Raw genomic sequence first — 25373 nt, 5'->3', positions numbered from 1 at the left:
CAGCTAAGTAAGTGAAGCAGCTCCTGAGAGCATGGATGGGGACAGGTACTGATGAGTCCATGAGTCCTCAGCCATGGAGCCTACTGGGGTCCCAGCATGCTCTGGGACAGAAGCCAGGACATTAACAAAATCAAATTTCATAAGAACAAGTGCTCTACAAGATCTCCACAGGGTCAAGGAGACTGGCTAAGCCCTCAGGCTTCTCAATAGTAGCCATGGTAGTAAGAGGAATTGGGGGTCCTGCAAGGCTGCTCAGCATCCAGCAGATCCAGAGGCAGGAGGGGCAGAAAGCCAAGTCTGGTGCTCTGCAGTGGCACCAATGGAGCAGGACATGGAGAAGTCTTGGATCAAGTGGCACACAGGAATGTTCCTGAGTGTTTGAGATGGTTAATTGGGACCCACCAGTCTCAAATAGTGCTGTTTCCTTTGGAAATCAGAATGTGCCCTAGTCCTGGGCTCAGTTTCCTCTTCACAAAGCACCGAGAGATCAGTTCCTATCAGCAGCCTTCCTTCCACAATCTCCTCTCATTAGGCTTAGCTGTCCAGACAGTGACAATTACCAATCTGGCAGGTCAACCTTTCCCAACAGGCTGTGAAGCTCCCCAGGGAAGAGGCTCTGAGTTTCTGAGGCCTAGGAGAGCCTTAGCCTCACTGCCTTCTCTTCCACACAGCTTTCACAAACCAGCAGCTTCCGAGCTCCAGCTGTACATCCTGTCTTGGCAGCCCCCAAAACACAAGATGAGAGTGGCTGGACCTGTGCCAGGAAAGAGTCCTTTGACATTGCAACATTACACCCTCAGCATCCCTCTACCTGAGCCTCACTGAGTCCCTCACAGGTCTGCAGGAGCCAAAGCCCCAGAGGGAATGTGAGATGGTGACAGTGCCAGCAGGACTCTCTGCCTGAGTGGAAGCACTCCTCAAGATCAGACTCCAGCTGGTAACTGTGTGCAGATCTCAGCAGCAGCCCCTGGGCAGGACTGGATGTGCCTGGTCCTGGTCCTGCTCTGTGTCCAGGGCAAGCAGCTGAATAAGGCAGAAGCAGAGCCCAGAGCATTGCTGCCCCACTCCAGCACAGCCATGCTCATGCCCTGTGGGGACTTTAAATAAAGTTTCCCAGGGTGGAAAGTCAAAGCAACTCTGCTCTGCCATCCTAGTGCTGGTTCAGCACCCACCTCCTTTGGGACCAGGAGCAGCCAGTGGCTGTGACCTCTCCTCCCCTCACAGGTGGAAGCTGTGCTGGTCTAGGCTGCTGCAGGCATGAAGCACCTCTGGCCCAGGACGAGCACAAATCTCTGCTCTGGATGAGACTCAGCACCTACAACACCCATGGAGTCAGTCCTGAATGGGCAGGAGCACAGGGAGCTCCATCTTGGAGTGAATTTGTGACCCCTCCCAACTCCACAAAGCTGAGAGTCAACTTCTGCCTCACAGCAATCACTGAGTTGTGCCAGTGCCATCACTCTCCCTTACCTGAATTACAGGACAGAGCTGGAACTCCTCTCTGCCTCTCCCCATGATAGTAACCAATCCCACAGTTGACTTTTCCTGAGCTCACATTCTGTTCACCTGAAAATGTTGCTTTCCAAGGCACTCCTGCAACACTCCAGGTGTGCAGCACTGTGCCCTAAGGCCAGCTGCCGTCCAGGACATGCTGCAGAATGTCACACATGCTGATGGATGGCCCAGGCTGGCCTTTGGGAAAGCTGCACTCTGCCTGAAAGGTCCACTCCAACCAATGCTGCAGCAACAGCTGCAACCTCTGTCTATCCTGGCAGCTCCACTGTGCAAAGAACAGCACTTGGTGCTGATAAGCCCAGTGTTAGTCAGGTCTGAGGAGTCCTGGAGTAAACCCAAATAAATCCAGATGAACCATATGCAGCCAGAAATGCAAGATTTGCGGAGGCAAAGAAAAGAGAAAGCCAGGGGAGGGCTAAATTGGAGCTCACTCTCTTAGCTGGGAGCAAAAGAAAGAATCCCCAAGTTCTACTCCAGAAACTGTGATTTGTGCAACAGAGAATCCTTGGATAAAATGTCCAAAAGTACTGGGCTAGCATCAGAAGGGGCTCACCAACACTCAGGGAGTGATGTAGGAGGGATGTAAAGGCCCCTGTGCAGCCAGGGCAGTGGAGGTTCTGTCCATGCACCATTGGAAAACACTTTTTTGGTAAAGACGGAACAGTTTCAGGACAGAGCTGAAGTGGCCCCACAAACAATTTCTCCTCTTCTCAGAGGTCTCTATGTGGCATGAAAGCAACAGAACCAGCTCACAGATTCATGTGGTAAGAGAAAAATCGTATGAAAATTGGGGGTTCTTCTCTAAGAGAGACAAAGGAAAAACTGCTCTGTTGAAATCTCATACAAGTTATTAGAGTGATAAACACAAGAGTGATGTCAGTTTTCAGGGATGGTTTTAGTACTCTCTCAGGTGTTACTGATTAACACAATTTCTGAAAAACAAACATTTGAAACTAAGGAAAACAAAGACTGCTCCTGCTGGTCCCCAAAACCAGGGGTCTCACCCACCCAGCCCCAGAACAATTATCCACACAAGGTTGGTTTTAGGGCCTCAATGTTACTATTTTCTTAAATGGATGGTGGGCAGGGATTTTTCAGGACTATTCTCAGGAAGGAGTAAAATCCAGAGGGAAAAAACCCCAGGCTGAACATGAAATGAGCTCAGACTGAGGAGGACCTTGCAAAGGCCAAATGACGCTTTGGCTGTTGATGCGAACAGAAGGGCCAAGCTGAATTACAAAGCAGGTCCTTCCCAAACCTGAATATCCAGCACAGTCCCATCCTGGTCCCAAAACCACCAGATAATTGTTCCAGCCAACTGCACTTCATGTGCTGAATGGTTTGTCTTTACCACAGAACCCAGGTGGCAGTGAAAGGTCTGACATCAGACCTGAAGGTGGATTTGCCACCACAGCCCCAAACCAGCCAGTCAAACTACAAACAAGAATAGAAGCCAACTCCAGGTGCAGGAGCCTTTGAGGTGCTGAGCTGGGTGGAAGGTTGAAGGTCTCACACACTTACATGGTTGCTCTCTCTATGTATCATTCATATCTATCACTGGACTCTTCTCTTCCTCATTCTCTGAAGAAAAGAACCGTCCCGGGTGCGTAACACAGGCAGAAATAAATACATGAAATCAGTTAGAATCGAACACTTTCTGAAGGTGCTTTACAATCAGTCTTTGACAGAAACCACATGTTAATAATGGAAAAATATTCCATCAACAGGAACAGTGTTAAAGCAGCTGCTCTGAGCTGGTAAGCATGAGTGTTTTGGGCCCTGGCTGTGACCAGAACTTCTTGGATCCTCCCCTTTATGCTGTTTTTGTTTGTTTATTCTAATCCCCAAATGTTGTCAGTTTGTAAGCTCAATTGCTTCACCTTTTCAGTTGCCAGCATTTTAAGATTTACTCAGAAATAATTAAAAATGATCCACCTTCCCCAGTTCAATTTGGAAATAAATTGTCCTTATTCTCAGGCCTTTGGTAGGGCAGCAAGGAGAAGGGAAGTGTGAAGAACAGGTAAGGTAAGAACATCACATCCAAGAAATTACAAGTGATTTAAAAATCACTCATGGAGAAGCTTCTGTTGCAACTGGAACGAGCTGTAACTGAGTCCAAAGCTCTGCCATGGTACACACACATCCCCCTGAGGTGCCAGGGCTCAAGCTGGGACTGGGAATTAGCAGGGAGCCTGCTCTGATAACAGCAAGTTGAACAAGCAAGTTTTCCTTAACTCCACGGGGTGAAAGTGCTACAGGAATTTGGAAAGCCTCAGGCATGACTGTATCACTGGGAGAGTTTATTCCAGCTCAGGGATGGATGTGGAGTATGTCTGTTTTGCAGGAGGTATTTCTTTCTTCTGCCTTTCCCCTGAGGTTTTCTGCCCACAGGTTGGGATGCTGTGACTGCTGTAACAGCCAAAACCACTGTGGAGTCAGGTTCTGCCTCTTCAGGAATCATTAAACACACTTAAATGCAGTTAATTAATTCCACTTTGTCTCTGAGCAGGGTAAATAGACCACTTTTAACAGGGGGCCCTTCCTGTTTGGAAGCTTTTTAGACAGGTCTGGATTGCAAAGCACAAATGGAAGGAGTGCTGGGGGTGCTGAGCCAGAATCCCCTGGGACAGGTGTCCAGGAGAAGCAGGGAGGCAGCAGGACAGGAGCCAGGCTGGCACAATGCAGAATTAGCTACAGTCATGCCTAGAGAGCTCAAGCTGATTCCCACTAAAACAGAATTGGTTTAATCATCATTATCTGAATTTTCCAGTCCTCCAAATACAGAGAACAGCAGTTCATGGATCAGGATAGTAGCAAAACTACCAAACCAAACAGGTTCCTGCTCTGTGCACCCAAAAGTCAGAACCAGCGTAAGAGGAGGCTCCCTTGGATCTCAGGCACAGAGGAATAGAGACAAATGGAAAGGTTTGAAGGGCGGGCAAACCTGAAACGTGTCTATTTTATATGGGTTGTCTTTAACACACCTGAAAGGCGCTTGTGTTTAAAAATGTCATGAAACATAGCAAAAGAGCTTCCAATCTTCAGCATGCAAGGGTATGTGGGCCAAAGTGCTGTGCAGGGCATCAGTCACCCACTGAACTCAGCAGCAGAGAACAGAGAGGAAAGTGGGTTTGGCTTTGCAAACACTTCACACCTGCCAGTGGCAGACAAAGTTACCTGAACTCTCCCTGGTCCCTGGGAGGATGTGGGCTGGGGCTAGAATAACAACCCCTGGAATCTGAAACAGGCCCTGTGGCTGCTAGTTGATGCCAGAGGGAAGATCTGCACTAAATTACACTTAGAATTCCATCTTTATTTTACTGGTTGAGGTCTCCTTTGGCACCCTCTATTTCAACAGATGAGTAATTTGGTAAGAGTAAATAATTTTGAGAGGGAAACTGAAGAAAGAGCCCCACTCTGCATCCTTGTTAACCCCCAGGGAGGTTAGACCTGGGTGACATCTGGGCTCTTAAACCCTGGCAGTAACAGCTGATTAACCTGTGATTCCCCAGCAAGGACCAGTATCCCCAGCAGGGGAGCACAAGGACCCCAGAGAGCTGCTGAGGTCAGCAGATGATCCAACAAACTGCCCACAAACCTCATTATCTGAGCCAGGCTGCTCTGCCTGAGAAGACATCAAGGCTGGAGTGCAAATCCTGTACCCACAAAGCCTGGAATGCCAGGAAGCAAGGGATAGGGCTGAGGTGAAGGAAGACCAGGCAGCGTTTGAAGATAGAGATATAGATACAGAGAACAGGAAGAGCTGAGCATGAAAAAAAGGCCAAGAGATGCTGCAGAGAGCAGAAAACTGGGATGGCACCAGTGGGGAGTTCAACAAAGCAGGATTCAGGGCCACCTACTTCCCTAAGGATGGCTCAAAGCCAACCTGCTCTGACTCATGTGGCCCTGACACCACATGACAGGGCCAACAACTTCCCAAGAAGGACTGAAGGTTGAGCCCATGTGAGGTGGGACCAAGCTGGGTCCCTCCTGCCTCCCTGTCCACAGTGAGACAGCACTGGGGATCCAGGAGTGACAAAAGATCTGCTGCACTTTTAGCCTCAGCCCCTGACATGACCCCAGTCTCCCACTAAAGCCTTTATTCCAAGAGTCTCAGCAATACAATGCAAGGGGTCAATTTAACCTTTGAATTCCTTGACTCTGGGGAATGCTTTTGAAACCATAGGATCCATCCCCTAGATCTGCTTGGGAAACTCCTCAGTGTGTTCTGAATTTATCCAGAAGCATCTCAGCCTGGATTAAGATATATCTAACTAGGGGTGGATGGAAAAACCTTGGTGTTTGGATGTTGCTAATTCCAGAACTCCTTGGCATGGATATAGTAATATTTAAGGAATTTAATGTGCCTGGGGAGCTGTTTGAACCTTTCCTTCCAGTCAGATTTTCCCACTGACCTTTCAGTGGATCTAAACAATTTGCTGGTAGGATTTGAATACTCCTTGCCTACCTGACCACACTAAGGCCCCAGCAGGTGTTGTTTTGTGCCACTTTCTGCACTACAAGGAAGTCTTTGGGAAGAGTTCCTGGCACTCCCTTGGGATGAACAGGCTCCATGCAGTAAGTTCAGTGATCCCATGGGTGCTGCATGCCATGCAATGCCCAGGCTCCAGCCACAGCCCAGCCTGGATGGCAGTACCATGCAGTCACACATCTCACCTGGCTCTCAGCACTCAGTGGAGAAGCTTCTTTCTCTTTGGAATGGAATTCCTTGTCTGTGCCGCCATCCAAAGGAACAGCTTCCAGGAAGTTGGATGGGACAAGGCCTCTCTGTTGGTTCAGCTCTCCCTGCAAGATCAACATTAAATTCTCACATCAGCTTTCCTGGAGACATAAATAACAACTTGAGGTGCAGTGCCCTGCAGAGAAGGTTGGGCTGTAGGCTGAGACAAGTCCAGAACACACCCACATAGGGAGGATCCTCAGAAAATTCCAGAACTCACATCCTTGCTTAGTTGTGGAAAATTCGGAGCACAGGAACACAGAAGAGAGAAAAGGAAGGAGAGATGACAGCAAGTTGTGACAAAGGTGATTTCTACAAACTCAAAATCTCCACTACCATACTGCAATGTGACTGTGCCACAGGTGTCCTAGAGGCCTTTGATTTGCCCTGGTATTTACTGATGTCTTTAAAGAATGAGGCAATACTACAATGTACTGTAGGCATTGCATCCATGACCACAGAGGCCCAGAGCTGCAGTACTGTACTCCTACAAATATTTATCCAGTTCAACAGGAGGTGGTTGGGTAAGACAAAACCCACCGCAGCATTGCTGCTTGTCCAACACTATAAAAGGATCAAACAAAACATTCTCAGTGATGCCCTCAGACTTAACCTGGAGCTCAACCTTAAGTCAGATGCGTGAAGGCACAGTGTTTCCCATGCAGGAAAAGGTGGATGATCCAAGGGCTAAGGCTCAAGTTTGGCACACAGCTGGAGGGCCAGGCACAGCTCCAGGAATGTGTCTGCTTACTTGGATCACCATTCCAGCCTCTGGCCCAAGTGTCCAAGTGCCTGGTGAAATGTTAGCTCAGAGCAGGTGCTGGTTCAGCTGGTGTGTGCATGGAAAAATGCAGGCAAGGCTTTGGAAAACCTGCAGGCAATTGATACCAAAAAATAAACTCAGAACCACTGGGATGTTTAAAGACCATAGCAATGCTCTCAGGGCTGGAGCCCCTCTGCTCTGGAGCCAGCCTGGGATACCCCAGGACTCCCCTGGAGGAGAAAAGGTTCCAAGGGAGACCTCAGAGCCCCTTCCAGGGCCTAAAGGAGCTCCAGGAGAGCTGGAGACAGACTGGGGACAAGGGACAGAGAGACAGGACAAGGGACAATGGCTTCCCACTGCCAGAGGGCAGGAATAGATGGGATATTGGGAAGGAATTCCTGGCTATGAGTGTGCTGAGGCCTTGGAACAGGATGCCCAGAGAAGCTGTGGCTACCCCTGGATCCATGGAAGCATCCAAGGCCAGGCTGGACAGAGCTTGGAGCAACCTGGGACAGTAGAAAGTGTCCCTGCCCATGGCAGGGGGTGGAATAGGATGAGCTTTAAGGTCCCTTCCCCAAACCATTCCAAGACTCTGTAATACCAGATTTATAGCAGGAGAAATGAGCTCCAGAAACAGGCTGCCCTGCACTAAGTAGAAAGGGGTTTATGTTTTTCTCAAAAGCAGGATATGTTGTGCCCTGATTTCTGCTTCCCTGCCACTCCACGAACTCCAACAATTTCCAGTGTAACCACAGGACCTTCCCAAGCCCTGCACTTACATAGTAGAATCCATCATCATCCATGGACCCAAAGATAGTGATAACGTCCCCAGCACTGAAGGTCAGTTCAGCCTGCAAAGAGCCAGAGAACAGAGGTGACAGGAAAAGCAGTGCCTGGAATTACTCACCAGGAACACAGGCTCCCCTTGGCTTCTTGCCCAATCTTACTCCAGGGGAGGGAGCCCACTGTGTTTGGTCTGGCAGGACCAGGATGCAGGAGGGAAACTGAAGTGGATAACTCTGGAATTCATTGCTAGGGAAGCATTTCATAAATTAAGACAAGAGCAAAGTCCATTTTAAAACCAATTTTAATAAGGTTTCAAAATAGTACCTACCACCTGCTCTGGAAGGGTGCACTGAGGACAAGCTCAGCAAGCACCAGAAATACTGTCAATTTCTTTAAGTATAATTACAAATCCTCCTCCCTTGGATGAGCCTGTTTTGTATGCAGCACTTAGGGACTAGTCACTAGCAGGAATGCATACAAACAGGGTGGTTTAGCCTGGACACGGAACAGGAGCACAGCACACAGTGACCCTTCCACTGTCACACCCTCTGTTCTGTCAGACACCCCAGCATATGCTCCATGGGGCATAAAGCTAAAGAAAAAGGTGTCACCAGTCTCTTTTAATGGAAAAAGCTGCCCAGTGGAGGCTCCAAACAGGCTGAGTCCCACTTAAGACACTCTGACACTTCACAGGTGTCAGCTGGAAGGGATCTACTTCCAAGATATTTACAATAATATATCCCTAGTCCTCAATTTAATCTCTTGAGGCTGCAGGTCGCTCCTGTGGAGCATCTCCCACAGAACTCTACCAGCTTGTTTCAGTAATTTAAGCTCTTGTCCAAAAGAGTTCTAAAAGAGCAAATCACTGCAAAAAGCACAGTCACCTCCTCAGTGACAAGGGTTCAAAAGTGTTCGGTGGCTGGATACATGCTCACATTGTGTCTCTCCCAAGATATTCCACCATCCTAAAACACTCTGTCCTCAGCTGTGTCTCTCTGGGCAGGAGACACAGCTTGGGAAGCAAGCATTCCCTAAGCTGTGCCCTCTGTTGGCCAGACACTCCTTTGTGGATGAAGGGAAAGGATAGGAATCCAAACCCTGTGTTTATGTTTGCTCAGAGAGCAAACACAGCTTGGAGGAACAGAGAACAGATCATGTGCTCATCTCTTTTTGCAGAAAGGATTCTGCATTGCCACCTTTCTACCTGGAACTGATTTATCCACAAAATTACTGTTTGGATTGTATCCTTCCCTGTTTAGATTATACCCCTTCCCATCCCTGGAAGTGTCCAAGACCAGGCCGGAAGGAGCAACCTGGTCTAGTGGAAGGTGTCCCTGCTCATGGTAGGGGGTGGGATGAGATGGGCTTTAAGATCTCCTCCAACCCATCCCTTTCCATGATTCTGTGATTCTATATGTAGGAATTGCTTGAAAAGAAGAACTTTGCAAACTAGTATATTAAACTGGAGGTAAATCTTTTTGCTTGAACAAAGACCTACACAGATAGTTAACACTAAAGTCACGTTCAAATTAAGTGTCAAAAGTGCTTTCAAACACTTAAGCAGGTTTTTCCTTTTCCCAGAGTGTTTCCTGGATCAGTTGCTACCAGTAGAAGCTGCTTCCTCCTGCCCCAGATCTGCTCAGTCCTGTCTGATCACTAAAGGATGCAATGAATACTCACACAGTTTCACTGAGACTCTGGTTGGACCAAAGTGCTGAATGTCTTGAGAGAGAAGGAAAAAAAGAGAAAGGAAGAAGAAACCTCTGAAAAGGGGGGAGCAGCTGGTGGTTACCTCTACATCTGTGTTAGGAGAGCTCTCCTTTGGGTTGTAGTCAAAGGCAGCCACCATCCTGTGAGGAGTCAGCAGCTCTGCTTCAATGTCTTTATGTTTCTGCCCTGCAGGAGAAAAATAAAATATTCTTAGATGGAAGGATACTAGGACAAAATCCCAAATCACAGCAACTCCTTCACCATTCTTATAGTGGTCTGTGCAAAAAGAATACATGGGGGGAACTGAGTGGAGAGAGACTTTAGAGCCATTTGGTAAAACAGTTTTCTGATCTTCTTCATCGCCTCATAAGCACAAAAGTGGGGACATCCGTCCATCCCCTCATCCTGGTGCTCTGTTTATATGTACAGGAATGTATTATTTTATGTTTTCTATTTACTCACACACACACACACAGAACAGCTGTCTCTTTACAGTGTCTTGAAAGGACATTTCTCCTCCCACTACACAATGTTCTGCTATTAAGCTACAAAATTTATCCTCCAAGAGCCAGGAACCAGCACACAGGGAGGTCCAGGCCTTGCCATCCCAAATCTCCTGCCTGCTCAAACCCATTACCTACAGACCTGCCCTGCGCCTACAAAAGCCAAGTCTGGTGCTACAGAAAACACACGTTCATGGATTTAAACTCTCTTTTGGGTCAGCACCAGATGGGCTGGCAAAGAGTTTGCACACTGGGCCTCTCTGGATATAAACAGATGATGCCCCTCAGAAAAAGGGAGCACCCTCTCAGTGTCTCTTGGATCATAGGGACCACAGCATGTGATGAGTGAGAGACTGCCCTGCTCCCCCCACGGTAAAACAACTGGTGCACTCCCCCTGGAAGCACCCCTTGCTCACCCAAACTGTTCTGCACCCACCACTAAACAAAAAGAACTAAACCTTTTTGTTACAGTGCTTAGAAGCAGCACCACAGGGTGTCACACTGGCCCTTGACCACAAAACACATCTGTAATTCTATCATGCATTACCTACTCCCCCGTAAAAGCGCTTCTCACCTGGCTGAGACTTGCATTCCTGTTTGTCCAGCCCTGCTGAGGGAAGAAAATGCCTCATCAGTAAGAGCTCATCTCCAACAGTGACCACATGACACAACTGATAAACAGTAAAAAAGAGCACCAAGACAGCAAACAACAGAAGCAAACTGTTCATGCAACTCAAAGTCTACACCAGTAACCAGGACTCAGGAACGTAACAAGAAGCACAGGTCAAGCTCCAAACTATGAAAGACATCACTGTTGTTAAAAACTTAACACCAGCACAGGGATGGGCTCTCTTTCCACTTCCTAGCAGTCATATAAACATCTGAGGGTCCTGAAAGCAAGTAGTAAAAATTCAATGCAGTCTGTAATCCTATAGCAAAAACCAAAGAGGAAGCAGTGGGTGACACAGACCTTTCTTGGAGCGTCTGGGCTTTGGAGGAGGGACAGTTTGGCGGCGTGGAGGTGGAGAAAATGTGCCATTTCCTTAATAAAAACACCAAAAAAGCAAATAAATAGACAAGAGAAACAGACAGTGAATGGAAAGTGAGAAGCATCTTGAATAGTGAACAGGGGACAGAGATGACATGCCTCCCCTGGGAGGCTGACAACAGGATTTCTGTGGGCAAAGCCCTCTGGGCCTCATATGTGGACTCAGAGGAGCTGTGATCCACATCCCAAATACACAGAGAAATCCACACTGTACTTACACCTTTTAGGCAGTCCACAGCTCAGAGCAGACACACTTTGCTGCTCCTCAGCTTTCAGAAGCAGCACCATAAGGACAAAATAAAGCCTTGTACCATTAATACCCAGCTAAAGCTTCTGCACTGAGCAGGGTCAGGACTGGATGAAATCCCAAATGAACCTAAGGAGTGCCCAGACCAACCCCTCCAAGGCACTTCCTTAGTTACAAGGCTGTGACAGCCTTGTTATGGCAGCAGGAAAACAGCAGAGGTACAGCCAGCCCAACTGCCAAGGAATCAAAGAACCACTACAGTTAGAAAAAGACCATCAGGTCCAACCTGCACCCGCTACCCCCTCCTGTCAGGGAGTTGTGCAGAGCCAGAAGACCCCCTCTGAGCCTCCTTTTCTCCCGCCTGAGCCTCCTTCCCAGCTCCCTCAGCCGCTCCTGGGGCTCTCTGTTCCCTTTCCTGGACATGCTCCAGCCCCTCAGTGTCCTTACCAAGAGGGGCCCAGAACTGCTCCTAGGATTTGAGGTGTGTCCCCACCAGTGCCAAACCTACAGTCCCTCCCTCCACACACAACTTATTGACTACCACCACCACCTTCCTCAAAACTTTCAAACCCGTCATGTTTAATGAAGTCTCAGAGCTATTAAAATCCTTTACTCTTCCAAGACTATGCAGTGAGGCAGGGTAGAGTATCCCTCGTGTATCCACTGAGAGACACAGGCCACCACAGGCATCCAACCATCTCTGGCATGCACGCAAGAGAAAGAGTATGGATGTGAAAAACACCTTACTCAAATCTCCGCTCCTCAGACACGGGAGAGACCGAATATGTTTGTCCTTTAAAAACATATTCAACAAATCACACCGTGAAAACATCAGGCTCCTTCAGTCCCTGTGCTGCTCAGGATCAACTTTCCAGGGACTAACATTTAGGAGCTGAGCACTGTCAGTCCCTCAGAATCATAGAATGGTTTGGGTGAGAAAGGACCTTAAGGGTCTGTTAGAGTCTCCCTCCACAGAAATAGGAACAAGTTGGATTTCTCCTTTTTGTTTTTTCCTCTAGTTTTCTTATTTTTAAGTTGATTTGGGCTTTTTTCCCAGCTCAGGCAATATCAGGGCTTACCTTTGCCACGACCAACACTTGTGCTATTTTTCATTGCTGAACTTGCAAGGAAACAGGGACCAGCCAAACCAGGAATATCCTGGTGTTTTAACAAGTGGAGCAGATCCCACCATTGGCACTGGCAATAGAGGGTGCACAGAGGAGTGCACGATGAGGGGTGGCAGGCATGAGGGAGAGGCACAGGGACACTGGGATTCACAGCAGGGGCAGCTCACAGCCACCAAGCCTGACTCAGTCTGAGCTGCGCTGGCTGCACATCCCAGGGCTGCTCTCTCTCCTCTCTGAGTACATGAGAGGGAAGGAACAGGAAAGCCTCTGCAGTGCACAAGGCACTGACCACATACTCCAGGGAGTAAGTAAGGAGGAACCCAACCACCAGATCTGCTCCTTGTACACTCCTGTCTGCCTACCTTGCTGTCTCACACCGTTCCTCCCCCTTTCACATCTCCATTCCCAAGTCACAGATTCTCTCACCCAAGAGCAGGGTCATCCCAAGAGTTCTATTCACAGGCTTTCAAAACAAAGGAGGGAACAGAGTGAAAACTCTTGTTCACATACTTCAGCTGCTCTTCAAATGCTTCCGTTTCCCTGTCCCTAGCAAGGTTCAGACTCACTTTGTGCTGAATTCACACACCTCAAGCCCAGGAGCAGCTGCAAATGCTGGCAGTGGAGCGCCAGGGATGAACTGAGAGCTCGGAACACCCACATCCAGCCAGATGCCCTTGCTAAGGAGCAGCCACTAAATTAGGCTGCAGATCCAGGGACAGCCCTCCAAATGGGTTTGGTGGCTGCACTGGCCACACACGATAGCAGGACTGAGCTTCCAACATTCCAGCAAAGAGCCACAGGAGCATGGCACACACAGACACACACATACACAGTACCTGGGCTCTCCGTGTCCGCAGGCAGGAACCCCTGCTTTAGGAGCTGCTGCTTGAGCTCACTACTCTCCACAGGGACTTCTGACACCATGTTGCATGGAATGTATCCCTCCCTTCCAGCACATTCCCCCCTGTAAAAACCATCAGCATCCTTGTCTCCACAAACCTGCAAAGGGAAATAGACTGTTTATGCTGCAGGGACTGAGCTGCACAGAGAAAGAATCATTGGAAGGGACCCACAAGGATCATCCATCCAGTCCAGCCCCTGTCCCTGCACAGACACCCCAACAATCCCACCCTGTGCATCCCTGGGAGCAGTGTCCAAATGTTCCTGGAGCTCCAGCAGCCTCGGGTCCCTGCCCATTCCCTAGGGGGCCTGGGCAGTGCCCAGCACCCTCTGGGGGAAGAACCTTTCCCTGATATCCAACCTAACCCTCCCTGACACAGCTCCAGCCATTCCATAAGGTCACCAGAGAGAAAATATGAGCATCTCCCCCTCTACTTCCCTCATGAGGAAACTGCAGACCTCCCAAGGTTTATGCTTCCCTGGAACACCAGACAGATCCATAGAGTAGGAGATGTTCACTAAATTCTTACTTTCAGGATCTGCCCCTCCTTAAATGGGAGCTCCTCTTCTGCTGCATCAGGGTTAGGGGACATGGAGACAGGATCGTAGTCAAAGAGAGCCACAAAGATCCGAATGCCATCATCTTTGCCAGATGTCTCAGGAGCAGTGCTCCTTGGAAGGCCTGTGCACAGGGGGAACACAGCAGAGAGAACGTCAGCCCTGCCCCAGCAGTGCATGGGCCAGGCACTGCCTGCCAGCCTCTCCCCAGCCATTTCCAGGAGCTTCCATCTCTCCTGCTGCCCACCTCTCTCCCCGCTCCTGCTCACCTGGACTAGAGAGCAAAGGTTTCTGCATTTGGCTTCTTCTCTCACTCCTGCTCTGTCTCCTGCTAGGAGCCTGCCAGGCGGCTGTGCCGGGCGGCTCCGGGCCCCTGGAATCTTTATGACTGGATGCCTGCAATTGGAACCAGCAGAGAATTAGTAGCAGCCTCTGCCTTCCAACTCCCTGAACAGCGCTCAGCCCAAACGCACTCCACAAAGAGCAGTGCATCCAAATGCAACATTCCTCTTCAGGGACACTCTAGAGCTGGAAAGACCAAGGGAGTTGGAAAACAGAACTGAGGACAGGCAGGCACTCTGCCAGGCACCAGTGACGATCCCCTTGGTGAGGGTGAAGATGCAGAAAAGGGCATTTCAAGGGGAGGCAATGACATTACAGTCAGCATCTACACAAAGCTTTCACAAATCAGCTTATTGCACCAGGGATTTTCACTTGGGTCCCCCAGCCTCCTGCCGTGGGGAGGAAGAGAAGACCCAGTGTGAAAAGGAATACTGCATCGGTGACACTTGGTCAGGGAGCAGGAAAAGCAGAAGCAGCTACTACAAGAAAAGCCATGGGGAAGCACAGAACTACAGAATCTCTCAGATATTCTTCCAGGCAATCCTAGAGGAGGGTCCTTTCTCTGGACAACACTGAACAAAGCAAGATACAGGCAGGCCAGGGAAGCAGAGGGAAGCCAGCACCACTGCAAGCTGCTTCAAAGCCAGAATAGGAAAAGTCTCCCAACCCTTTTGTGCAAGGAGGTGCTACGTATCCCCTTCGAAGAATGTTCGAGCCTCCTTCTCCAGCCAGGTGACTTACAGTCCAGCTCCCAGCCCTGCTCCTCAGAACTGCTCTCACACCTTGGGGCTTCCTTCTCCCGGCAGAAGAATCGTAGGTGCCGGCTCGGAGACCTGGCCCACTCCATACCCTGCTCTTCCATCATCTCCAGCCTGGTCAGGTCCCTTCTGCCACCCAGGTGGGCAACCTCAGACTGACTGGAGCAATCACTCCAGTCCCCCTGGCAGCTCTGGGACCTCTCTGGCCACAGCCTGCTCTCCAGGGAGGATGCACAGGTTGAATCCTGATCATCTTCAGAGTCATACTCGATGTCTATTTCCAGGCTCCTGGGGCTGGGGCAGTGCGTTGCTATCACGGCTGGTTCTGCCCCCCCTGATCCCACTGCTCTTGGGGCTTTTTTCCGTAAGGTGCCTTGTCTGGCCCGGCTGTACAAATCCAACCCCTCCTTTCCACCAGCACTGCTGACAACATTCAGCTCCTCCCTGAGACTGGGAGCTCTGTATAACCCGCTCCCCATCTGGCTGCAGTTGCCCAGCAGACGACTGCAGTGCTCTGTTAGATCACTCTGTCTCTTCCTACTTATCTCAGGCCGACTTCGGATCTTCTCCCGATAATTATTTCCCTTCTTCTTGTTCCAAGAGGGACTTGTCCCACTCCCAGACTTTGGATCATTCTCTTGACAGCCCCAGTTCCAGTGTGCCTTCTTTTGACTGCAAGACAGCTGGCCAAAGGCAGGATTTGCATGGTCAGCCTCCGCTCTGCTCTCCTTAGCACTGTGCTCCCCCTGAGGAGTCTGAGCAGAGACCTTCATGGAGGTGTTACTCCCATCTTCCTTTAGAAATGGCTCCTTGCTGTTGGGTGGTTTCTCTGTTCTTCCTGAATGGTAGGTTTGTGTTTCCAAGGAGTCCTGAGGGTCTGTCTTTTCTTCTGTAGCACCCTTCTCATCCTCATCTTCATCCTCATCCTCAGTCACTTCAGGGATGCTAAACAACTTCTTGCTGTGGTTCTTCTGAAGCGGGAGCTCCAGGATCCTCTCCAGAATCTCCTCATCGCTGTCAGTATCACAAAGATCCATCTGTACCCAGACCCCGAGAAAAGCCACAGCCAGGACAAGCAAAGGAAAAAAGAGAGGAAATAAACATTAAAACAAGAGGCAAAGTGACCCTGATTCCCTCCCAGCAGAGCAGGATGGAGCTGTGGCTGCAGCAAAGCAAGGGGAGGGGGCAGAGGGAGTGATGGATCTTCTGGCAAAAGCAATCAGATGAACCAGCAATGCGACAGGAAGCGAGGAAGGCAAATGCATGAAGAGCTCCCTCCCAGCCTCTCCTGTACACACACAGCTCTACCTGCAGCACCTCTCATCCTACGACAGCAATGATTCCTCTCGGCTTGGCATCTTTAGGAGGGATGGGGGCAGGAGAGGCACCATCCCTTCACAACAGAGCTGAGTGGGCTCTTCTGTCCACAGGGCTCACCCACAGAGCCCCTTAGCTATGTCGTCTTCCTGGAGCACAGGGAATGGCCCTGTGCTGTAGGACACGCCATGGAAATGTTTCTGCCTGGGCCCTTCTCATCTCCTAGCAAAGTGCAGCCCTACTGCAGGTCCCTGTCTGCAAATCCAGAGCAGAGTTCCCACAAAAACAAAGGAGAACCCTTTACCTCAAAGGGCCACACAGATATGAGTTCCACTTGCAGATGAGTGAGAGCCTACCAGGTTACAGAAAATTTTGGGGACAACACTGCCAAATGTTAAAATTTTTTGTGGACCAACTGTAGAATTTTATGGGTTTATTTCTTATCACATTAACAGTAACATAAAAGGTAAAATCCCCAGGTGCATTATGTCATTTTGGTATGAAGATACCTCTGGAGGTCTCTTGTTCACCTTCCCTGACAAGTTATATTATTAATGTGTTCCGAAGGCATTTACAAATAGATTACAAAGCATGTGTAGCTACTTAAACTACAACCATATGGAGGTCTGTTCAGAGATAATTAAAAACTCAACCAGAGTGAGCAAGAAACAAAGACAGTTGCAATTTGTCTACTGATAGTTCCAATCTCTATAGCTTTTTCCAAGCAAAACTTGGTCTTGAATTATATTTAGAATTGGTTGAAGGGGCCTTGAGGTCTCCAGTTCAGTGTCCTAATTACAGCAGGACTGTTGCCAACAATAAATCCATGTCTTTGCTTAGATGAGGTTTGAAAACACCAAAGAATGGAGATCCTGAACCCTCTGGGGACCGATCCCAAGGCTGCGCTGTCCTCCTGGGTAAGAGGTTTGAACGCATCTCCAACATGAACATCCCAAACAGCAGCTCATGATTTCTGCCTCTTTTAATGTATCATCTCCCAGAAACAAGACTACTTTGGCTCTCATCCTTTTAACCATTATGCAAATAGGCGGGTACAAAATCTCCCACTCAACTCCTCTAGACCAAAAACCCCTCAAATTTTCTCAAACTCTCCTTACAGAACAGTGCTTAAGGCTCCTGCCTTGTTAGCACCAATTAGGAATATGGAGAATTCATAAATACAGAAAAAAAAAAAGTTCAGTAAGAGTTCTTTTAGCTGTTTGCAAAGTTGTGGCTTCTGCTTTTGAGTTTTAATATAATAAATGGTTTCAGCGATTAAACAACTTGTTTGAGGATAAACATTTTTAAAGCACCACCCCTTTGTGTTTTCATCCTCTGGATCCCGGAAGAGTTGGCTGAGCAGTCTTGAGGTAACAGAAAATGTAGTTAAATATGCAGAATCCTCGAAAACAGCCCTATTACAGTCCAATCCCCTTCAATCCATAAGGCAGTAATGGGAGGTCTGTGCCCCAAAGCTTCCTGCCCCTCACATCCTCTCCCAATTCAGCATCTTGTTACCCTCACTCTGTTACTGCCAGCACAGAAAACAATCACTTTATCCAGTTAATAAAACACCCAGGGAAAAAAAAAAAAAAAAAAAAAAAGACAATAGCTTTCTTGATTACTCTTCTTTCTCTTTCCAGGAAACTTGTTTTTCTTCCATTTTTTCCCAGCCCAATCCCAACAACTGGAAGCCCTTCCAAAACCTTCAGCGGCAGCCCCAGCCCCTCCAGCCACCAGGCTCTCCTGGGGCTCCTGATGTGCTTCACTGCAGGTTCAATCCCTCACCTGGGAAGCAGAAGACCCTTCAGAAGGAGAAAAGGAAATTTAATCCAGAGTCACTACATTGTCTGCTACCATTTAGTGCTCACCAGCCTCATCCCTACAGACCAGCAGCCACACAGGGCACCATCAACTACAGATGCTCTCTGGTCACATGAAAAATCAAAGAGAAGGTGCTTTCTTGCCATCCGGGCATATTATATTTCCTGCAATGCTTTTTAATTTTCCAGGCTCTCACTCTCAGTGCTTTCCCTCGTGGATATTCATGCCAACTGCTGTAATCTGTATGGTTATACACCAGTTCCAGGCCATGCAGTTGGAATCACATTCCCACAGGTGCATTCAGACCAGATTTAACTCTTTGAGCATGAATTAAGCTGGACACTTACAGCTCAGCTCAGGCAGGATTTCATCCCTTGCAGCATTTGAACTAAAAAGCCACAATTCTCCTCCTACATACCATCCCTGGCAACAGAAAGCATCAAGACCTAAGCCAAATAATCACAGAATCAGGGAATATCCTGAGCTGGAAGGGATGCACAAGGATTGAGGCCAACTCCTGGCCCTGCATATGACACCCCAAAAATCACACCCTGTGCCTGAGAGCATTGAGTGCTCCCTGTTTACTGTCTGTGTTTAAGAATTCAAATCACCCCCATTGATTTTAAACACCACATCACACTGTGGGTTTTTCCAACTAATTAAACCCTGGCTCCATTTATTACAAACAAACACCCTTCCCTCTCCCAAAGAACCTGTGTTTTTACTACCTTGAGCCAACACTGGGAGTAAAAGCAGAGCAGCAGGACCTTGGGAAAGGCTCAGCCCAGCCCCTCCTCCTGTGAGTTGATGGCATGGGATGGCTGCACCGGCGTGCCCCACAGGCAGCACTCAGAACAGGTTACCTTTTCCCCATTCTCCTGGGAACATTCTCTCTGGTCCCATTTCGTCTCTTCCAGAGCTTCTGAAGACAGCTCATCTTCTTCCTCCTCTTCCAAAATATCTGAAAGGTCAGAACTCCGGTTGTGCTCAGTGAAAAGGGTCAACTGTCGGCGGCTCATTTCTGACAGTTTTTCTTCTTGCTGTTGAAAAGCAAAACACATTTTCTCAGTTCTCCCAGACTCTATTTCAGCAACAAAGGAGCATTTTTCCTTTCTCTGAGTACACACACAGCTCAGGTGTGGTAGGAAAGAAAGGAGGCAGCACCCAAGGGAGTGACTGGCACATATGGACACACACAACCATCAGCCTCACTTCAAAGCCTGCAGAACAGCACTGTCTAAGGCTGGAAAACTCAGGAGGCCAAGTACAGTTCACATCCCTCCATGGACACAAGCCAAGGTTAAACAAACCTCTCTTTTCACTCTGGACATTTCTTTCATCACCTCCTTGCCAGGAGACAACCTCAGAAAGTCCTGGCAGCTGCTCCCACTCGTGTTCCCATCTTGGAAGGTGCCCTGCATTTCCCCTGCCTGGCTGGGGGAAGATGCAGGCTCTGGGCTCAGATGCTTCTCTGCCTCTCTCTCCATGTCAGCACTGGGACCTTTGGGTGCCTCCTGCACAGAGCACACGTGGTAGGTTTCTGTTTGGAGCTTCACCCCACTCTCCATCAGGCTTCCCTGCTCTGGTGCTTTGGTTCTTGGTTGCTCCATCTGGGAAACAAACCAACAGTGAAATCAAGGGGAGGTGTCTCAGACTACTTATGCGCCAAAATTGAGTCTTATCACTCCAAACTCTTTGACCCTCTGACATGTTCTTTGCTCTAGGCATACGAGTATTTTGGCAGGCAACTTGCAGCTGGGAATCTTGGCCAGCCCTGGAACAAAGCTCTCCTTGTCCTCAGGTCCCAGGTGACACACGGTGCCCCCAGTGCTGCAGCTCGGCAAGGCCCACAAGGGCATGGAGAGTAACAAGTTTCAGGGCTGTAAGAAGAGCCCAAGCTATACAACAAGGTTATTTCCCACTGTCATCTGCCAGAGGAATGGCCTAGACATCAGCACATTGGGTTGAACTGGAGATGAGGACACTACTCCAGGATTTCCTGGGGTGTGAAGAAAAGGAGAATTAATGAAGAACAATAAACACAGAGAGTGCAACAAGGTCCTGATTAGAACACCTAGTGAGAATTAAAGAAAATCTTCATCTGTATTCCAACCAGTCCAAGAAAACCTCTGGGAGATAGAGGAATGGAACTCCAGAAACAAGAAGGGTAAGGCAGGTGGGCCTTATCAACCACCTCTTTCTCTAACCAAGGGAACCTCCCTGCATTTTGCAATGGAGCAGAACCTTGTCCTTATGTACCAGGCACTTTGAAAACACTGAAGGATCAGACCCCAGGGACATTGAAACATTGCAGTGTCAAGCTTCTCAATGTCCCCTGGACAAAAGCCAGGCAGGTCCTGATCTCATGTCTAATCTCACAGCTCAGATTTCCAGCCCTGATTCCCTTTGCTGACAGCCAAGTGAAGAGACACCTCAAGTGAGAAGGATGATTTGCATCCTGGGAGCACTCATTTCACTCCTCTCCACAAAGGAAGCAAAGCAACCACCACAAGTGCAGCCATCTACACCAGACACCTGAATGTCCAGAGGCAACATTGCTGGGAACAGGTGAAGTGCAGTAAGAGTCTCACAAAAAAACAAGGAAATCTGGGCTGGTACTGAATCCACTGGCTGAGACATCATTCTCACAGAAATCTCCTGGCACAGTACAAACATCTGAATCTGGGACAAATCCACCATGACACTCCTCATCCCTGGAAGTGTTCAAGGCCAGGCTGGATGAGGCTTGGAGCAGCCTGGCCTAGTGGAAGGTCTCCCTGTCAGGCACCAGATGATCTTTAATGCGCCTTGAAACCCCAACCACTCCATGATTCTATGAAATGTGGGTAAATGAATCCAGCAGTTGACCCAAGGTACTGTGAGCTGCAAATGACCAGGCACTGACCTCTGAAATTTTGGACTCAACATCTCAGTTCTTCTGGGTATTGAGCTGGCCTTTGGGCTTGGGCCCACCATGCTGGTCTTGCTTCAGCAATTTTCAGAAGTCTCAGCCTAACTCTGACCCTTCACAAGGTCACACAGCCATGATTAATAAAGTTGTGCTAAATTTAAGTTTGAAGCACTCCTATGAGTTCTGGTGTCAAAAGTCAGAATGGGAAATAGATCCTTTTCCCTGATGTAATACATCCCACAACAGGAGGGCCCACTTCCCCATCGTCACAGAACAATCATTCACCATCATTATACAGCTCTCAGACATCCTCACCACTGTCCTAAAAGAACTCTGAAAGCACTCACCCACCCTACTGGGAGTACCACTGGGAATTTCACTCACCCACTGGGAACCCTAAATAGCCAGTGTCAGAACAGTTTGCCAGTTCTGCAGCCACGGCTGCCTTGCTCTGCCATCCACTAAGGTGCTCTACCACTGTCTTGTACAAACCCACCAGATTGGAGAAGGTCCCTTCAAGTCAGAGAGCACAGCAATGCCAGACTAACATGAGAACATTCTTTTAACCTTTTAACCCTGCAAATTCTTCCTTTTCTCAGTCTGTTCCTCATATGCTAGCAAACAGAATCAAGAGGTGAGTTGCATCTTCCAGGTACACAACAGCAGCCAAAACCCTGACAGTTTGCCACCACTGGACGATGGTGTAGAGGCGATGCTGTGTCACAGAAAGATGCTCAGTGGCATTTTGTCCAACTCCCCAAAAAGGATCCATTGCCCTTCCCTGCACACCTGCCACTGGGCAGGAGATGTAAGCACTTACCTGCACCTCTGTCCCTCCACCCAGCTGTTGCATTCCCTGTTTCTGGGAAGGCCCAGGCTCCATGCCAGGCCCTGGGAGCACTGTGCCAGCGTGTTGGGGAGGCACACTCAGGCATTTCTTGTCTCCTTCAGTGTCCGACTCCTGTGGGAAAGTGCCTGGAGCCTGCACCAAGGAAGCAATAGGGGAGGGGAGGTGTGGTGGGGAAGAGGCTTTTTCTGTCAGAGGCTGGGCTGAGCCAACAGGGCTGGAGGAGGGATCAGTCAATTTGGCATCTGAGCTCTCAGCAGGAATTTTCTGTTGGAGCATGTGCTGTGGGCTGCGGGTAGGCAGCAAGGCCCTGGGGGCCCACCGGGGCAGTCTGGAGGGGACAGTGGTGCACACAGGGGAAGTGCAATGGGAGGATTGCAGCAGGACTGAAGAAATCTGGGCTGGAACTGAATCCACGGACTCCCCGTACTGAGACATCGTCCTCACAGAAACCTCACGGCACACCTGGAACACCTGAAGCTGGGACAAGTCCACCAGGACACTCCCAGCGGTTGGAGAAGTAACTTCTATCACCTGTAAGCAAAAGAACAGGAAGGAATTATTTATTGTGCACAGCTCAGCCCTTCAATTCCCAACCCAAAGTTGATAGAACCCAAAGTTCTGGAGAGCAGCTGTGCACAATTCCCACCCTTCTGCACACTATCTGGGAAGAATGAATGTTAAAGAGAAATTTGAGAAACTGAACAGTCTACAAAATATGAATATATCCTCCCCTACTCCAGATTTTAACCCTCCTTGTTTCCTAAGCCTTAAGGAGCTTTTCCCTTTTTTAGGCCACTCTTTCAACTACCTTCCCAGACTCTTCCTTTTTTTCACCTTTGAAGAGGAAAAAGCATTTCCACGACAAAAGAGCAATTATCCAACACAGCATCATTCTGTTTTGCACTGTGCTCCTCAAACAACATCATGTGTGCTTAAGACCACACGACATTTTCAATACAGAATGTCCTTGGATGTTCTGTATCAGTAACAGTACTGAACAAACAGAACCCTGGGGTGTTTGTATGTTAAAATGATGGAATGGTTTGGGTTGGAAGGAACCTTAAAAACCATCTCATTCCAGCCCCCGCCATGGGCAGGGACACCTTCCACTTGGAGCACCCCAGGTTGCTCCAAGCCCCGTCCAACCTGGCCTTGGACACCACCAGGGCTGGGGCAGCCAAAGCTTCTCTGGACAATATGTGCCTGGGTGTCATTACCGTCACAGGGAACAATTTCTTCCCAGTATGCCACCTAACCCTGACTTCTGGCTGTGGGAAGCCATTCCCTGTGTCCTGTCCCTCCATCCCTTGTCCCCAGTCCCTCTCCAGCTCTTCTGAAGCCCTTTTAGGCCCTGGAACAAGCTCTGAGATCCCCCTGGAGCCTTCTCTTCTCTAGGTGAACACCCTCAGCTCTCTCAGCCTGGCTCCAGAGCAGAGGGGCTCCAACTCTTGAAGCATCTCCATGGCCTTGTCTGACTCACTCCAGCAGCTCCACATCCCTCTGATGTTGGGGGCCCCAGAGCTGGAGGCAGCTCTGCAGGTGGGGTCTCACCTAAGCATGGTAGAGGGGCAGATTCCCCCCCAACTCTTCTGCCCACACTGTGGGGATGCCAACTTTATGCTGGAGCACTACACCTCAGTCCTCACATTCACAAGAAAGCCCCAGTGGTGGCTGTGTACTTGTCCTTGTGCTCTGTCCACAGCCTGGGGACTGTTTGCCAAAGGATTAGGCCAGTACCCGGGCTGAGCAGAGGAGGCTGTTTTGCTGCTGGAGGGTCCTGCTCCAGGAGCACCTCCAAAACCCGCACAGATGTCTTTTGCAGTGTGCATCACACAGCCCAAGCAATGTCCCTTCTCTGATGTCACTCCTTTCTGGGCCAAGGACTGTCACTGCCTCTTCAAGACACCTTCCTGGATCAAGCTTTCCATGTCTTATGGTCTGATACTTCATGCTCCCCCTGCAACAGCCCCAGCCCGCTGCACAGCCAGTACCTTCTGTCCATCCGCGTACACGGCATATCCAGTGACCCGCACCCCATTGGAAGATCCTTCAGCATCAATGGTGACAGGTAACCAGCTGATAACCAGGATACCTGGAGAGGGACCAGCTTCCACCTGGACATCCAAAGGAGCATCAGGAGTGCCTGTGAGAGACCAAAAACAATTTCCTCTCTTATCTGGCTACAACATAAAGCTCAACCCTGGTTAGAACCAAAGAGCAAAACTCCCAACCAGACTTGCCCCTGCAGAACTGAACTACAACAGCCAGGCCAGTATTGGGAAATGTCAGACAGAACCAGAGAAAATAAGGTGCTCTTGTTCTGTGAAAGCTTTAATGCACAGAAAACAGAACTTTGCAAAAGTAGCTGAGGCCAAGATGCAGCAATCCTTGGAGCAAAGTCATGGTAAACCATCTCTTCCCTGCCCAACCAGCTGCTCCAACCAGGACAGAGGATGTCTTCCCAGAGCAAATGAAAGCAAAAGGGCTAATCAGATTTTAAAATAAAGTAAGAAAAACATTAAGACAAAACAGTGCAGCACCTCAGGCTTTGGGGACCTAATCAACCTTGCTTCCCTCTGTCCTATGGCTTCCCAGCAAAGGGCCAGCTAAGCACAGCCTCTCCATGTGCAGAGGCCTGCAGTACCTGCTAAAGGGGTAGTGAAGTGTATCACAGCTGAGTCCTGCTCCTGCCCCTTGGGCACCTCTTCCCAAGGACTTTTCATGGGCCGGGCCTCCAGCTTGGCCACATACTGGGTGCTGGGCTGCAGGTTGCGGAAGGTGTACCAGTACACACCCGGCTTGGTCACATCACACTCCTGCCCATTGAGATACACCCCATGGCTGTAGTTGCTGTTGCAGGGAAGCCACGTGACCTCTGCTGACGTGGCTGTGACGCTTCTGACTTTCAGCATCGTCGGTGCCATGCCAAAATCCTGCCCCACAAAGAAAGTGCAGCGCAGTTTATCCGAACTGCCGTGCTCCATCACCGTCTGTACAGACACGCGGTAAGCCCTGCTGTGTAAATCCAGCTTTTCTATCACTGCTTTGGTCTGAAGGCCACTCTTCACGTTCTGACGTAGCTCTTCATCCACATAGATGTTGTAGCTTTGTATGTCTGGGCAGCCAGCTGGCAAAAGAGGTGGTTCCCAGCCTACAACTATGCTTCTAGCAAGCTGCTTGATAAGAGTCAGTTTTCTTGGGTAAGGCACTGCTGTGTGACTAATGGGCTCCTCCTGGTCTCCTTCTGCTCTGCTGGCCAATGGACTGATGCTACTCTCTTCAATGGAAAACTCACTCTTATCTCCACTGCTGGTGCTTGTACTGACCAAACTTTTCTCCTGGTAGGAGCTATGGGTGAGATCATTCAGCTCCGGAGGCAGAAACATCATGAGGTCATCATCTGAAACTCGCTCAACAAAATTGGAGGGGACCAGCCCTCGCCGGCCATCCATCAGCTCCCCTAAACAAAAAAC

At 49.2% G+C, this 25373-nt stretch overlaps 1 protein-coding gene across 8 annotated transcripts in view; it reads right to left on the bottom strand.

Moving 5' to 3' along the window:
* TSPOAP1 (TSPO associated protein 1) overlaps positions 1 to 25373 on the bottom strand; it is a 67475-nt gene that overhangs the window by 1568 nt on the left and 40534 nt on the right. Inside the window, exons 16-30 of one of the 8 annotated variants that reach the window (XM_071448027.1) lie at positions 24545 to 25360; positions 23892 to 24043; positions 21871 to 22431; positions 19450 to 19749; positions 19003 to 19179; positions 14908 to 16035; positions 14168 to 14294; positions 13871 to 14022; positions 13277 to 13439; positions 10989 to 11060; positions 10593 to 10628; positions 9598 to 9701; positions 7799 to 7870; positions 6193 to 6321; positions 3037 to 3096 (exon numbers count right to left, since the gene is read on the bottom strand). In XM_071448027.1, the coding sequence (XP_071304128.1) occupies positions 3070 to 3096; positions 6193 to 6321; positions 7799 to 7870; positions 9598 to 9701; positions 10593 to 10628; positions 10989 to 11060; positions 13277 to 13439; positions 13871 to 14022; positions 14168 to 14294; positions 14908 to 16035; positions 19003 to 19179; positions 19450 to 19749; positions 21871 to 22431; positions 23892 to 24043; positions 24545 to 25360 (4016 nt within the window). In that variant the 3' untranslated portion in view covers positions 3037 to 3069. The remainder of the gene's footprint in view (positions 1 to 3036; positions 3097 to 6192; positions 6322 to 7798; positions 7871 to 9597; positions 9702 to 10592; positions 10629 to 10988; positions 11061 to 13276; positions 13440 to 13870; positions 14023 to 14167; positions 14295 to 14907; positions 16036 to 19002; positions 19180 to 19449; positions 19750 to 21870; positions 22432 to 23891; positions 24044 to 24544; positions 25361 to 25373) is intronic. The other 7 variants (XM_071448023.1, XM_071448024.1, XM_071448030.1 and 4 more) reach the window with 7 other exon arrangements.

This window comes from Agelaius tricolor, unplaced genomic scaffold (assembly GCF_023055355.1).
Source record: "Agelaius tricolor isolate 1412-34295 unplaced genomic scaffold, bAgeTri1.0.p SCAF_25, whole genome shotgun sequence".
Classification (NCBI taxonomy): domain Eukaryota; kingdom Metazoa; phylum Chordata; class Aves; order Passeriformes; family Icteridae; genus Agelaius; species Agelaius tricolor.
This window is presented reverse-complemented; position numbering and strand designations above follow the sequence as displayed.